A 15,145-nucleotide genomic window follows, 5' to 3' on the forward strand; every position below is an offset into this window, starting at 1 on the left:
ACGAGGAGCCTTTGCAGGCCTCAGCGGGAATTCTTGTCCTGCAATGGGAAAAGAGAGTTAAGGAGCACCGTATACTTGGAAAAACGCACACCACTGTGCTGGTTGCGATGGGGCTTCATTGCATCCGAAGTCAGCAATCACACCTCCCCTACCTACGGCGCAGAGAAATACCAAGATTTTGACACCTCGTCCATGCTGACCTTTAAACGTGGACCATTTGTTGCTAGGTAATACGATCAGGTCTTGGTGGAGGGCAAAGGAAAAAGTTTGTGTGCTTTAAAAGCCCACCACAAAGGAAACAAGAGCCCAGAACTGTCCTGTTAGCAGCATTACATGCAGGAGAGGTAAAAAATAAAGCTGGGTAAAGTTTTGTGTAATTCACTGAGTCACATTTGATTACTTAGCATCACTATCGTTACCATCATTCTCATTTTTGTTGGTAATAAAATGTGTGCAGCCCACTTGCTGTGCTAGTAAGCAGTTACAAAAAGACGAAGGAGCTCAGCGTGCACATATCTTTGTGAGAAGGTTGAAAAGTTTGGTCTAAAATGAAAAAAAAAACAACTTTTAAACAGAGATATGGTTCAGAGAGTTCTCTGATTGTGTCCCGTTCTCCCTAGTGGCTGTTCTTAACAGAGGATAAGAGTTTGCTGCTGCTATCTGTTGCACTGATCCCTCAGTTCAAACTGAGAGATTTATACTTTAAAGTGGTGGTTCTTGCTAGTGACTCAAGGAATTTGGCTGCCTAGTGAGGATTACTACTCTTATCTGCACAATTCCCTCCTCCTTCCACCTGCCCATAGGAATAAGATAAAATCTGGTAGAACAAATGGGTTCGTTAAACAGGAGCTCAGATTCGCCTGTCCACAAATAGGCAAGTGTTAGCCCTACACGGAACCAGATAAATTACCGTCCTTCTCACGATAATCTCAAGTGACAGTTTCCCCATAAACGAAGGCAAGGAGGAGTCTCATTCCCAGGAGAAGCTGTTGGAAAAGACCAGGATCCTGCGCAGAGAGGCAATCTATCACTGCGAGCCATTAAGCATGCACATCCCGGTACTTCCCTGCATCGATGCTTTGTGCAAGCTAGGCCGTAAGCGCTTCTCTAGCACCGATCAGTCCTTACATTTCCTAGGAGCATGTGGAGTTATCATAAGGAAGATAAATTTTCTTGCATTTATTTTGTTGTTCTTTTCTTTAGCATGAGATTTATGTATTTTATAGACAAAATAGCTGAAGTATGAGTGAAAAAAATGCACTGATAAGGCCCTACACCCCAGTAAGAATATTTTGTTTATTCTATCTCAAGGATTTCCCTGTCAGCGACTTAGAAGATAACTAAGTTTATGCTATTTTTAAATACTACTCCAGTAAATGCAAAGGACCTCCCTCCGATGAAAGATCATCTGTAACAAAGACTCTGCAGCCAGAAATAAGGCTGACAGCACTGGCCATGATGTATGAGCCTGTGGAAAAGCCAGCTCCCTTATCAAAAATTCTCTGTATATAGCAGTAAACTACTAAGTTTAGTAATAACTCCTGTAACTTCGGTCCACAGTTATGACTGAGATACATGAGGACAGTGGTTTCCATGAGTCAGTATATATCACTTTATTTGGCCCACTTCATACGTATGAGCACATTTTAGACTGATAAAATAACAAATGAACAATGTAACTTAAGTATCCCCATGTCTCGGTTTTCACAGCCGTAACTTTTCCACAATTTTTTCTCAAGGAACAGTCGTGCCCTTTCCTCTCTGGCCTCGCCTTTCCTCACCGCAGGGATTAGTTATGTAAATTGGAACTTAATCCCCTAAAGGCAAATTTGCAGTTCAAGTCCAAGTGTCTGTGAGCATGGCCAACTGGAACCAAGACCGTCAGGGGCTGGCGGATGTTTAGCGTTTTGTCCTGTAGTCTAAGACAACCTTAAACCACAAGGATCTCCTCCAGGTTACAAAGGCAACCAGCCAGATTTTCCCCCCTTTCTTTTAAACAAGTTCATAACACAATAGATAAAAGAAAAAAGAGGGGGAGAGGAGGGGAAACCCTCCCAGAAAAGTGAGCTAAGGCTCAGTGAATTTCCAGCAATGTGGTGAACGTATTGTCTGCCCCTGTGACTCTCAAAGGAATGTAATAAAAGGAAGACAGCAACCCAGCAGGCAGCTTCTCAGGGAGCCGTCTGCCTTCCAGCCCCTTGATGTAACGCTTGAACAGGTGCAATATAAAGGATGCTAAACTGGTGATTATTAGGGCTGTTGGAATGGGTTTCCTCTCTGCTCTCTGATGAGAAGATTTTTTTTATAAAGAAACTCTATGACAGGATATGCTGACCTTTCAAAGCCTACCCATCGCAAGGGAAAAACTTGGAGTGAGAAGAGGAGGGTCACCAGTCTAGGAGATATTGACGCTATTTCTGCTCTTGTTTAAGTTACTGTAAATCAGGAACAGTTCTTGTGGAGCCGCTGTAGCGATGTGCTTGTAGGACGGCGAGTGGAACTGCTGATGTTGTGTTCCAGGTAGGGCAGATTCCTGCAGGAACATTGATCGTTTTGAAGACTTCTGAGCGGAGATAGGACCTCCCAGCCACTCCCACATGTGCCAGCGTCTGAAAACACTTTTAAGTGCCTGCTCCTGGACACAGCAGGAATGGCTTTTGATTTTTTTTTTCCCGTTTTTTCTTTTTTTTTTTTTTTTTTCCCCACTACCACAACCATCTCTCTTCAGTGCTCACAACCCAGCAAAAAACAAGGAAAAAAAGATTTTGTGTAGTTGAATGTTTCCACGAATCCCATGCATTTCCTAAGTAAGATATACTGCTCTCTTCTTTGCATCTAATTCATAACACTTCTGTTTAAAACAGCAAGGATTTGCAGGAACAGAACTAAAACGTAGAAGTGCAAATTGGCATGTTTAAGTGCACCTTTGTACTGGGGTTCCTGTGTACCATTCCTCCAGCAGCCTGACCTGTGACAAAAGCACCGCTGTAACGGAGCTGTGCAGTGCAGCAACAAGAGGATGGCTTTTTCTTTATCACAATGCAGGTGAAAAGTTATTCGCTGCTGCTTTTCCTATCTTTTTTTTTCTTTAGGACAGCATGGTCTGCTGGGGATGGACCTATGTGAGAGACGGTGAGACCTGGGCTCTGTTCCCTCTCCGCTGCTCTGTGTCCTCTGGCAAGTGATTCCAGGTGCAGCCGGCCCTGCTGGAGCTGCACGGACAAGTTACACGAATTCCTTGGGTTCCTCCTAGACCTATTCTCTAAGAGTTACTTATTTATGTGCTCTGTGCTCGGGTTTTCCTCGTTTCTCCTTGTCTTAACTGAGTGGTGCATCCAAAGCCAGGGCTGTTCCTCACGGTGTGCCATGATACCGTGTGGAGACCTGCAGCTGCAGTCCCACAGAGCTGTACTCCCTATGCTCTAGGATTATTTCTTTTAACTGGTTTGTATGGGATTTCTGACGTTTCTCCTGCTGGACATAACCCCCCAAGGGGACATTTTTCCCCTTCCTTGGAAAGACATCGCCAAAAACAGGTGCCAACGGGTTAAAAACTCCTCCAGAAGGAGCCTCCGAGAGCGGGACAGGCGGTGGCGCTCGCGGAACCCCAATCTGTCAAAGAGGAATTGCGGAGATAATAGGATTTGGGGAACGGTCGCAACTCATCGCTCGGGAGCGACCCGTGGGGGCTGCTCGGGCACGCACCCAGCGCTTTGCACACCCGGGTGCGCGCTCGGAGCCCTGCCCGGTCCGCTCGGGAAGGCTGGGGGGGGGGGGGAGGGGGGCACACACACAACAAAACCATAAAGAAAGCAGCATAAAGCGGCCGGAGGGGGGGGGGGGGGGTCCAACAACAACAACAACAACAACCACAAGAACCCAACCCCAAAGCAAAGCACGACCCCCCCCGCAGCAGCCCCCCCCAGCAGCCCCCCGCCGCAGGGCGAGGCGCCGGGGGGGCCCCGCTCGGGGCGCGGCCATCATGGCCGGGGGGGCGGCGGGGCGGGGGCGCGCGGGGGCGGGTGCCCGGGCGCGGGGCGAGCGTGCGGGGCGCGGGGCGGGGGCGCGCCGCCCCCGGGTCCCCCCCCCCCGGTCCCCGAGCGCCTCCCGGCTCCGCGCCGCCGCCACCGGGGGGCCGGGCACCCCGAGCCCCTCGGGGGGCGGCCGTGTGAAAGGCAGGCTGCGAGCGGGGAGGGGGGAGAGAGGAGGAGGAGGAGGAGGAGGAGGAGGAGGAGGGAGGGAGGGAGGAGTGTGTGCGTAGCGGGAGGAGGGGGGGAAGGAAACCCTCATGGAAGTATGAAGGAGATGGTGGGAGGCTGCTGTGTCTGTTCTGATGAGCGGGGCTGGGCGGAGAACCCGCTGGTGTACTGCGATGGACACGGCTGCAATGTGGCGGTGCACCAAGGTAAGCGCCCGGCACGGCACGGCTCGGCCCGGCACGGCACAGCACGGCCCGGCACGGCTCGGCTCGGCCCGGCCCCGCCGCCAGCCCCGGGCCGCGGAGCAGAGCGGGGCCGGGGCCGGGGCCGGGGCCGGGGCCGCCGCCGCCTTCCCCCCGCCGTGCGCCCCGGGAGCGGCGGGGAGGCCGGGGGAGCGATGGGGGGGGGGGCTTTGTTTTATCCCCATTGTTCCAAATAACGGTGTCGCCGCTGGCCTGCCGCCGCGGAGGAGCCGGGGGGGGGGACGGGGGGAGCGGAGGTGGCCGTCAGCTGCTCCCGGGGGGGCACCCACGGGCCGGGGCTCGGGGCGCTGCCCCTTACCGGGGGCGCCGGCAGCGACCGGCGGCCGCTTCCTTCCGTGGGGGGGGAGCCGGGGGGGGGGGGCCGCTGCCCGGTGCCCGGGGCCGGTGCCGGGCCCCGGGGGGAGCAGGGGGCAGCGCCTCGACCTCCCCCCCCCCCCCCCCCGCCGCCCCGTGCCCGGGCTCGGCCCGCGGCCGCCCGTGGCCCCGGGTAACCCCCCGGGGGCGGCCGCGGCCCGGGAGCTGCCGCCCCCAAGGGCAGGGAGGGAGCCGGCCCTTCCCCTCCCCGAGATAAGGGCCATTTGCATTTTAAATGACTCGGAGCACGCCCCCCGCACACGCTACCGGGCCGGAAAGTTTGTCCTCGGCACCAACGCCTGTACGGGTGCGTGTTTGCTGCCGTTTAAACCCAGCAGCGAGGAAGGGTGATGCTGCTGGTTGGTTTGTTTTGAGTAACACGAAGGTTTCTGGGCTCATCTGGCATGTCTGTTTTCCCATCTATTATTATCCCATCCATCTCCCAGCGTATCTCCAGCCTCTTCCTGTGCAGGCTCTCCCTCGGTGTCTTGCTGCACGCTCCTGTCTCGGGCCGGGAACCTGTCCTGTGCTGCCTCTCCCCGCCTGTCAGGCCAGGTCTCTGGGTCCGTAGGTTGAGCTTTCTTCTGCTTTTCCTATGTTTGATGCGTCTGTGCTCACATCTTCTGCGAGAGCTCGCTTGCAACCAGGTGACTGAAGGGGAGGTGAAAAGAGGAAGCGAAGCTGGCGGGGGATTTCTCTCCGTTCAGTCAGTGCCTGGGTGTCTCCTGCCATAAAACAGCCCCTCCAGGTTGTCTCCGTGTGACCGGCAGCGTGTAGGGTCTCTCTGCAAGGATGCTTGCTTGTTTTAGTTTTGGTGCTGTAACTCTTCCGTTCTTCCCAGGACTTGTCAAACCACCCGCTAGAGAACGTGTTTCTGCATAGCTATTTTTTTGGAGGGAGATTAAGGGCAGTGGCATCCTTGTGCTCACTTCCAAGAGTAACATCAACACTTCCGTTTGCCGGCTAGAACGGTCTCAAATCTGCAGTCCGTTTGTTCTTGTAGGGTGCCTGCTTGTGGGCCCGCACGGTTACAGAGATGGATGCGCTCGCTGCGAGGCAGCCAAGCGGGTGGGCAGCGTTGGTAGGGTTGGGAGGCGTTAGAAGAGCCTCTGGGAGGGCATCGTTGGGGTGTTCGGAAAGCACAACTGTATGGTTAGGGCTTGTAGGAGTCAGTCAGGATACAGTAATTCTTAAGGAGGGTAGCAGTGTGTAGTGGATGTTCAGAATACCTTCAGCCCTCTTTTTAAAGCCTGCTCACAAACCTAGTAGTCGTGTGGTGTTTTGGTGGGCTTTTAGTCACTAAACAGAAGCAAACCACTGTAGAGGTTCAGCTGGGCCTTCTAGTCTCATTCCCTACAACCACACGCTAGGTTTGGTATCTCTTTGTACTGCTTGAATATCTGCAAAACCAAAGTTGTCTTTTGAAATGATTGTACAGCCCAGTAAAGAACCCCCTGTTTATTTTAAGCTTATGTTATAGCTACACATTAAAGCTGATTTAAAAAAAAAAAAATAGTACCATTTCTGTGACAATAGTTAGAAATCTTTCCAGTAAAAAAATCAAAATGTTAACAAAAACATCTGATTGAAAATGAAGGCTCTAATAAGGTAGTGAAGAACGTTTAGAAATAATATTTTCAACTCTACCCTATTTATGTTCTGCATTTTTCCTTGTTTTCTTCCCTGTTGTCTTTCTTTTTGAAGCAGTGGGCACAGAAGCTTGCACTGGCTCCAGCTGAGTGCTTGCTTTTGGCCCTAAGCCCATTGCTAAAGATGGACCCAAGGCAGGCTCCTCTGTCATTGCTTTCATGTAGTTTCTATTTTCTTGTGTATCTGCCTTGGCTCATCTTGCAGTCACTTCTTTCAGTTTAACTCCACAATCATGTTCATTTTCCTGGCTAAAACAGCATAAAAGACGTTAGAGAGATGGAGAAAACCTATTGCGCATCGTGTCTGGTCCTTTCCCCAGGGGACATCACAGGATTGCATCCAGCAGGATATTTTCAGATGCTTTGTCCAACCTAGTTTCAGATGTCTCGAGTGATTGGGATTCCATTCCAACCGTCAGCTCGCATTTGAAGGTGGAATAAGGAAAATATAATTTCTTCTTTCCTAGGAGACTTCTATAACCTCACCTGGCCACAAATAGCCTTATTTCATACCCCTATCTTTGCCAGCCTCTTACTTTAAACCTACATGTGTGGTGGCCAAGAGCCCATTCAGGGTCAGAAAAGCTTCCTCAAGGACTCAACAAAGACCATCCCTGAATGGTGAGAGGGAGAAGGTCACCAAAGAAGGTGAATGGTCTTCAGGAAACATTGTCCCATCAGAGAAGGGAATGAATTTCAAAGGAATGGAGCTGCAGCTCGCCTAGGGAGACCCTGAGACAATCAGTAGGGATATAGAAAGCTAGAGGGATGCCTGGTGTAGGTGGATAAGAACAACAGTTTTGGGTTATCAGCTGGAGTCTTGTATCAATGCGGAACCTGTTTTGGGGGCTAGTCCTAAAAAACTTGAATTCAGTGCTGTTGGAAGCTGCAAAAGGCTGCTGCTGAATGTGACTTACAAGCCTGAGAGTGTGCAGGGTAAATGCTTTTTTTTTCTTGATATCTGTGTGAACTCACACTGAGATTACTTCCTTTATGATACTGAGATTTTATCTTAGTCGTAATTATGGTTAAAATGCTTAATAGCCATTTATTTCATAGTTTTATATTAAATCACTAGTGACATTTTAAAAGTTAAGGGTTAAGAAATTACCCTGTTTGTGTTCACTAGGCCAGAACTGGACCTGGTTTATGAAGTGTTGCATTCCCACTTAGCACAGATTTTTATAAGGATATTTTATACTGGGTGTGAGCTTATTTATAAGCTTGAATAAATGTATCACGCTGGACCTCTTGCAAAGGGCTGTCCGCTGTTGCAGGGTGTGGAAACTGGAAAGGGGAATAAAATGCTGCCTAGATGTAATTTTTGTTTTTGTTACCAATCTCTGACTAATAACAGCTTTGGCAAACTTTTATATACAGCTGAGAAATTAACAGCCAATTTAAAGACAATCAAATGAACTCTCTCTGCTTTTCTTCCAGCTTGTTATGGAATTGTCCAGGTTCCTACCGGACCGTGGTTCTGTCGGAAATGTGAATCTCAAGAGAGAGCCGCCAGGGTGGTGAGTGCAGAGCACGCTTGTACTTACACGGAACGAGTTGGTTCAGAGCCCTTCATGCCTCTGCTGGAAGCAGCGTGGTCCACTGACAAAAGTGACGGAGCCTGGCATTCGGCACTGCTGTGGTTGCAATCCCAGCTCTGCCTATAGCCTGCACTATAACTTTGGACAAGGCGTTCGCCCCTCACCTATCTGAGAAACTAATTCTCTTCTAAAATCTTTCCCCTCGTTTCTTGTTTATACAATAGAAATAATTATGTCAAACAGCTTTATAAAGCATTCTTAGCCATTTTGATGAAAACGCTGCCAAAAGTACTTTTAAGCAAGTTATCAGTGATGAAATTTTTGCATCTAGGGACCTTGATCTTCTAAAAAATAATGACGTTCTCTAGAAAGTGGCTTCCCTGCAGTTTTTTCTATACAACTCCTCAGAAAGTTTTGGAGTGGAGGAAATTTGTTACCACCTGAGATGCTGCTGTACAGTGTATGTTGTCGTACTGACAGACAGGATGAGTTGGCATTCATATCTCGTTTGCAGCAACAGTCTCCTGCATAAAGTCTTCTGTGTTTGTTAAATAGCAGAGAAAATGACAGGAAGCTGGATCAGGTTTTAGTTTCTGTCTAAGTAGCAATTTAGCAGTATGGAACACTTTGCGAATGTTCTTAATTAATTCTGGCATTTCCCGGTGAGGCAGGAAAGTGGAAACAATCAGGCCAGGACTGCCTCTTAGGCCCGTCTATGTGGCAAAGTTATTTGTGCAGTAAACTAGACTGTGAGTTTATAGCACACCAGCTACTCTGCAACTTCCCATGTGAACCCTTATCAGATACAGCTACACCAACCAGCTGCTGAGGGGCCAGGGTATAGATCTTTACCGTGTTAGTTATGCCAGAGATGCTGCTTTTGCCATGCAGTGAATTTGAGACTGTTTCGCCCCCTTCACTTCCTTAAAAAAATCAATGTAGATTAAACTTTGGCTTTTTCAAATATGGAATGCCTCAACCAGCACAAACAACGCTTATTAATATCTGCACTGCCTTCTGAACTGGTTTAGCCATTTTTTTTCTGAAGTACACCTAGTGAAAGTACGTAGTGAAGCTGATGTAGGTGACCTCTGAATATGCGGATCTGTGCAGAACGGAGCAAATAGCGTGCTCCATCTCAGCTGGGCTTTCTGCTTGCTGCAGTACAAAAGTTTAATCTGTTTCACAGATGGGCGAAGAACTTGGCAAAGATGAGTGAATGGGGGAATTAGGTATCTGTGCCATGCTTTATACATTGCATTAACTCATTCCTCATTGGAAGTGGGAGTGTAAACAAGACCAGACTTTCAGACCTGAGCTCTTTTGCCTTTGTAAGATGCTGCTTTTATGCGCACTGCAGTAAAGAAGATCAAATGTGTCTTTGGGTGCTTTTACATCCTGCAGATAGTTTCATAGTAAAGAAAGGAATTTGGATTTCATGAGCCTCCTTCCCCCCGTCTCCCAGCCGTGCAGGCAAAGAGAAGCTCTTCGGTGTTAGCTACAACTCAGTGTAAGCTGTAGTAGTGCATGTACACACAAGTCCTCCTCACCTGTACTCATTGCAAGGATTCTAACTTTTCTCTTGCACTTTAGACACTTCAAACTGCCTCCAAGGTATCAAGAAAACAATACCCCTGCAGGTGGCTCCTTATTTAACTTGCCCTCAGTGAAATCTGTTAGACAATGCGTGGTGGGCTTCAGTCATGCCATTCAGTGGCATTCAGCCCTGCTAGTATAACAACTGAACAGTGATAATCTTCCTTCCTAAGCAGAGCTGGGGATGATTTCCTATATAAATCCTTCACCTTTTCAGTTAAACGCCAGCAGTCATAGCAACAGACACGCAAATGGGTAAATACATAAAAAGAATCTACTTCTTTGATGTAGGGAACAGCATGATCAGAGTAAGGGAAATGAGTCAGGTCTTATGAGGTCTGTGCATGGCTGTGCTGCTAACACGCTGTTTGAATCTGTGCTCCATGGTCCAGCGAGGCTGGAAGGTGTGACTCTTCACTGCCCAGGGGTTTCATTGCACCTCTCTATGCCTGGCTTTCTTCAGCTGTAAAAGCAGCGTTATCAGCCTGCAGACACTGCCTTGAGGGTCTTGAATGAGAGATACTGCTATGTGACTGCAAAATACACTGTCAACAGCAGGATGAATTGATATTCGTATTTCTTTCACAATGACTGTGTGGCAAACTCCTTTGCAAAACAGCGGTGTTTGTCTTCCCACATCTGCCTTCATAGAAGAATCTTAAAGCAGTTTACAAGCTTAGTCCATAACAAGCGTATTTGTTGGCTAAATATTGATACTTTTACTTTGAAAATGAGATATGAAGGCACAAAGATTGTTGCTCTCCTTAGAGAGTACTTTAAAACATCCCAGTTTCTGTGTCTCTCTTTTAGAGAGACTCCATCTCTTCAGTTTTGGAAGGAGAGCTCAGGAGCCCTGACTTGGGTTGTCAGGTCTAATGGCTTGGTGCTCTGTCCCTGAGTTAGAAGCCCTAGGAGGTCAGAAACTCTAACCTTCGCCATCACAACCTGGTTTTAATCAACCAGCTCTGTTCTTTTCCCAGAGTTGAAATAAAAACGCTGGAGACTTCCTTGGCCTATGCAGGTTGAGTGAAAGGAAGAGGTACCGCTAATCCTTGCTCATAACCTCTCCTTAGATGCGCAGGTCCCTAAAGGATGCTGTGGACACTATTGTGCTTACAGTAAGCAACTGAAAGCCCATCCACTTTGTAATCAAATTGTCTAGGAAGCCGGGTGAGCTGCAATGGCCAGAGGGCACTCATGTGAGGGATCATGTGAAGGCTTTAGCTGTCATTTAGAGGCAGGGCTATTAAAAGTCTTGTGTGGGGCCGATGGAGCTGTTAACCCCTCTTGTTACAATCAGAGCTTTGCTAATCGCGTGGTGGGAGAGCTGCTTTGATCTGAGGGGTGGAGGAGAGAGCGGAGGGGCCTTTTCAAGTGCAAATTTCTTATTACAGTGTCTCAGTTAACCCAGTTCTTTCTCTGTCTTGGCTTTGCCGGGCTTTCTGTGGTAATTGTGAGAGCTGCTCTCCAGTGCCCTGCCTGTCTGGACCCAGCCAGGAGCAAAGTGAATCACCTCCTGTGGCCAGACACATATTTCAAGCAAAGTTGCGGGGAAAGTGTGATGGGCTGCCAATGGCATTGGTCTTCATCCTCTCACCTCTTGTTTATACATTATCACAGGAATTTCATGTTTGCCAGAGGTACCTATTTGGCATCCCCATACCCTTGACTCCACAAAAATGTCTGAGAACTGGACTGAGCCTTCCTGCTGCCCAAAGCATTGTGATAGTATTTATTGTGTCAAGAGGTAAAATGACAGCAGAGGAAGCATTGAGTTTCCTTGAGGACGACCACCTTTGTGGAAGGTCCTCGGGGACAACTCAGCAGCAGATGTTTTTGCTGGAGGCCAGTTACTGCTCAGTACATGGGTGCTTGTTGTGGCACAGAGCACCTGCCCCGTCACACATGGGGCTTGCCAGAGCTGGGTGGATGTAGTGGAGCAGCGGCAGCAAGCATGCCCCACACACTCATACCGGTACAGCTGCCATCTCGCTTCGATACCAGGCAGCTCATTTCAAAACTTTCTGATGAAGCACATTTTTCACAGAAAAACAGCTTTTTTGTTGGTGTTTTTCTTCTTCTTTTTTTTTTTTTCTTTTTTTTTTTTCACAAATCAGACATTTCCGCTAGGGAAGGAAAAGGGCTGTATGTCACAGGTTTTCAGGCTTTCTAAGCAGGCGCAGAGAAGTCAAACAAAACAATAAAAGCATAGAAATTTTCCCTGACTGATGTCACGAGAAAACAATGACCATTTCCTGGGAGGAGCCCCTGGGGCTGCGAGAGCGTCCCTCGTGTGTGGCAATGTGCCCTGAAACCACCTCAGGGCTTCAAAAGGGCTTTATGGCCCAGGGAAAGCTGCACATGGCGATGGCCCGACATGGAGGCGATGACGGGCAGGCAGGATCGCAGTAGTGAGGGGGGAAATGGAGCGCAGGCGTCGCCACCTGCTCTGAGGTAGGAATGGCACTGAGGGCCGCGGCACTGGGCTTATCTGGCTCTTGCCATCATGCCCTGCCGGTGTGTCTCTGTCCCCTCATCTCTCCCTTGTCGGGTGTGCGTGGGGTGGGGTGAGGCCCTTCTGCCATAGCCCTGAGGAGAGCCCTTCAGTGGGTTTGGGCCACTGCTGACCTTGGAGGCCTCAGTGTCCTGCAGACATAGGATGAGGGGGCATCTCCCCTCACCTCCAGCCACCCCGTGGCTGCTGGCCCTGGGTGGAAGAGTCGGTGGTTTCCCCTCATAGCTGTCCCCAAAAGCAGCCGTTAGCGACCAGGCATGGAGTGAGGCGTTGAGCCATTGCTATCCCTCACAGCCTGTCATGGTGCTGGGCCTGTGCCCTCCTACCCACCATGTCAGGGCTGAGGGAGCTCCCTGCACCCTCCCATGTCTCAGGGACCCTCCAGCACCAATGCTCCCCTCACTCTCTCCCTATTCCAACTCAGGCCCCCTGGCCTGGGGCTGGGGAAGCTGGGTGTCCACCCGCCAGCCCCAGGCATTGGGACCGGGCTTATCATGGCCCCTGCACCCCGCTGGTGAAAATGTCACAACAGCCTCGCTCAGCATTCATGAGACTGGCTGGAAAAAATATCGCAAGAGAAAGAGAGAAGGAAGGAAAGGGGCAAAGATAGATAATGGCTTTTCTTTATTTGCCTTTTGCTCTCTGAGTCACAGTTTTCAGTTTTACTTCACAACCGCAAGGACTAAAACTTCTTTTTTAAAAGCCCTGTGAAAGTCAAGGTTCGCCTGCAGCCCTGTGACTCTTGGGCTGAGGCTTTAAATACATCCTCGTCACACAGGACGATATCGAGCTGTGTCACAGTATCTTTTTGTACCCAAACCGCTTTCAGCCCTTCTTCCACTTCCTCTCTTTGAAAGCAGCCCCATCTTTTATAAGCGTGTTTTAAATTAATCATCTCTTTTCTGGCCCCATGCCCCTGGGAGTTAGATTAAACTTGTTGTTTCTGCTTAATTTCAAGAGATGTGAACTGTGTCCCCACAAAGATGGAGCCCTGAAACGGACCGACAACGGAGGTAAGTACTTCTGCGTGGAGCCGGTATGTCTTGCAGTGCCTCCCAGCAGCTGTCCCAGGTGCAATTTTTTTTCCGAGCCTATGTCACCAGAAAGGGAAGGCTGGAGGCTCCAGAGGAATGAAAACGCTCTGCCTTTTCTTACAAAACTTCACCTTCTGAAATCACCATGGCGAGAAGACCTTTCCCTGGGGGGATATCTGACTGACCTCTGGCTGGCATCGAAGCAGAGCCCCTGAAATGTGCTGTTTCTTGAGGTTAACCCTGCAGGAATTAGTGCATGATATGTCATTGTTTATGGAAAGGTGGAAGTTGCTGAGTTATTTGCCTCAGTGATGTGATCCTCATGTTAATGGACCCTCAGCCTTGAGTCCCTGTCCAAGAGTAGGGGTCCAGGACACAGCAAAGGTGTTTCTCTCTGTGGGACTTACTTGCTCATCATTGCTGCTTGTCAGCCTCTGGTACTGTGAAGTACCGTGGAGTCTGATTTCAGTTGTCAGAGCTAGCAGCTATTGATGCTGCTGGCTGTATGGATCAAACTTGTTTTTCCTCAAAATCTTCTTATTTTTCAGAAAGGCCTCTCTACCTACCTGCCACTTACCTTAATACACTAAGAGCTAAATTAGACAAGGAGGTCTTTACTATAATAGATCCCATATTTAGAGAAGAAGCCCTAAGTCCAGGATATTTCGTAAAAGTGTCCATTAGGGCTGGTCATAAATACTGAGAGCCTTAGTGCGGTAGTAAAAGTACCATGTTGGGGGATTGTTTTATAACTACATAGCATCTTCTTCCAAACATGTTATTATGTGGTTTGGTCAGGTCCCTGTAGACAGGCACAAGAAGTGTTATAACCATGCCACTATACAGAATTATATAGACTGAGTACTTACAGCACTGTATGATTCCATATTCGTGGAGCTTGGTTCTGCCTGCCCAACTGAATCCATCCTAATTCTAGGTAAATCTTTCCAGTGCAGTAGGCATACCAGTATAGATCGTCCCCCAAAGGCTCCTGACCTTCAAGCTTTCTCAGTTCTGTCCTGATCAGATGGTATTTCGATTTACACATTTGATTTGGGAAGTGTCTTGGTGGATTTAGATTTTAATCTAACTTGGCTTGCTGAAAAAGAGCTTTCTTTAACCATTGATAACAGCCAATAAAGGAAGCTTTGTTTCCACTGGCATGGGACTACATGTCAAACTTGTCCCATCAGCGTTATTTACTGTTTGGATGCTTTTCTGGGTTTGGTTAGGTCTTCAGCTCTGGGTCTTAAGTCCTGAGGGAATGTTTTTAAGGGCAATGAGTGCTGTACATTTCTTTTCCCAAAGAAATCTCTGCTTTCTTATTTCATCTGGAGGTGGTATCTGTCTATCTTTCTTCCACAAAGGATTTGATTCCTAACCAAGTTACAACAAGCAGTATTTCAAATCTAGCATCTAACTTAAGTTGGCTTCCTTCCTATATCCTCCTCTTCCTTTCCCTCCTGTGCTTGTCTGCAGCCTTGTCTGAGTATAAGACTCCGCTGGGTTGCCCCATGTGAATCTCTGCTGTCTGTCTTGTTTGCTTCTCCAGGGTGGGCCCACGTTGTCTGTGCTCTGTACATCCCAGAGGTGCAGTTTGCCAATGTGCTCACCATGGAGCCAATTGTCCTGCAGTATGTACCCCACGACCGCTTCAACAAGGTAAGGCCTTCTCCTTCTCCTGCTGCCCCAAATGTACTTGCCCTGCCTTGCTTTTCTGAGGTCGTCTTAGTCCTCCATATCTCCTGTCCAATTTATTTTAATTTCCAGGTACTTAGATCCCTTTAAAAATAACTAACAATGTAAATGTAAATTTTCTTGGAAATAACTTTTGATGTTCTGTTTTCCTCTCCCTTAACTTGGCAACCTCAGCAACCCCACCACTCCTTGGAGCTGCATGTTGGTTAATCAATATTTTGATCAGACCCAGTTGTTATTTGGGGAGAAAAAGAAGATGCATAAGTTTTGTGCATGTGACCGAGAAATAACCCAGA

General features: G+C 48.6%; 1 protein-coding gene across 3 annotated transcripts in view; it reads left to right on the forward strand.

Moving 5' to 3' along the window:
• Positions 1–4,143: 4,143 nt before the first annotated feature.
• Positions 4,144–15,145, forward strand: part of MLLT6 (MLLT6, PHD finger containing) — a 43,705-nt gene continuing 32,703 nt past the window's right edge. Inside the window, exons 1-4 of one of the 3 annotated variants that reach the window (XM_040537125.1) lie at positions 4,144–4,405; positions 7,906–7,985; positions 13,076–13,130; positions 14,704–14,813. In XM_040537125.1, the coding sequence (XP_040393059.1) occupies positions 4,297–4,405; positions 7,906–7,985; positions 13,076–13,130; positions 14,704–14,813 (354 nt within the window). In that variant the 5' untranslated portion in view covers positions 4,144–4,296. Of the gene's footprint in view, positions 4,406–7,905; positions 7,986–8,011; positions 12,057–13,075; positions 13,131–14,703; positions 14,814–15,145 lie in introns of those variants that run through there. The other 2 variants (XM_040537124.1, XM_040537126.1) reach the window with 2 other exon arrangements.

Source organism: Cygnus olor, chromosome 25 (assembly GCF_009769625.2).
Source record: "Cygnus olor isolate bCygOlo1 chromosome 25, bCygOlo1.pri.v2, whole genome shotgun sequence".
Lineage (NCBI taxonomy): Eukaryota > Metazoa > Chordata > Aves > Anseriformes > Anatidae > Cygnus > Cygnus olor.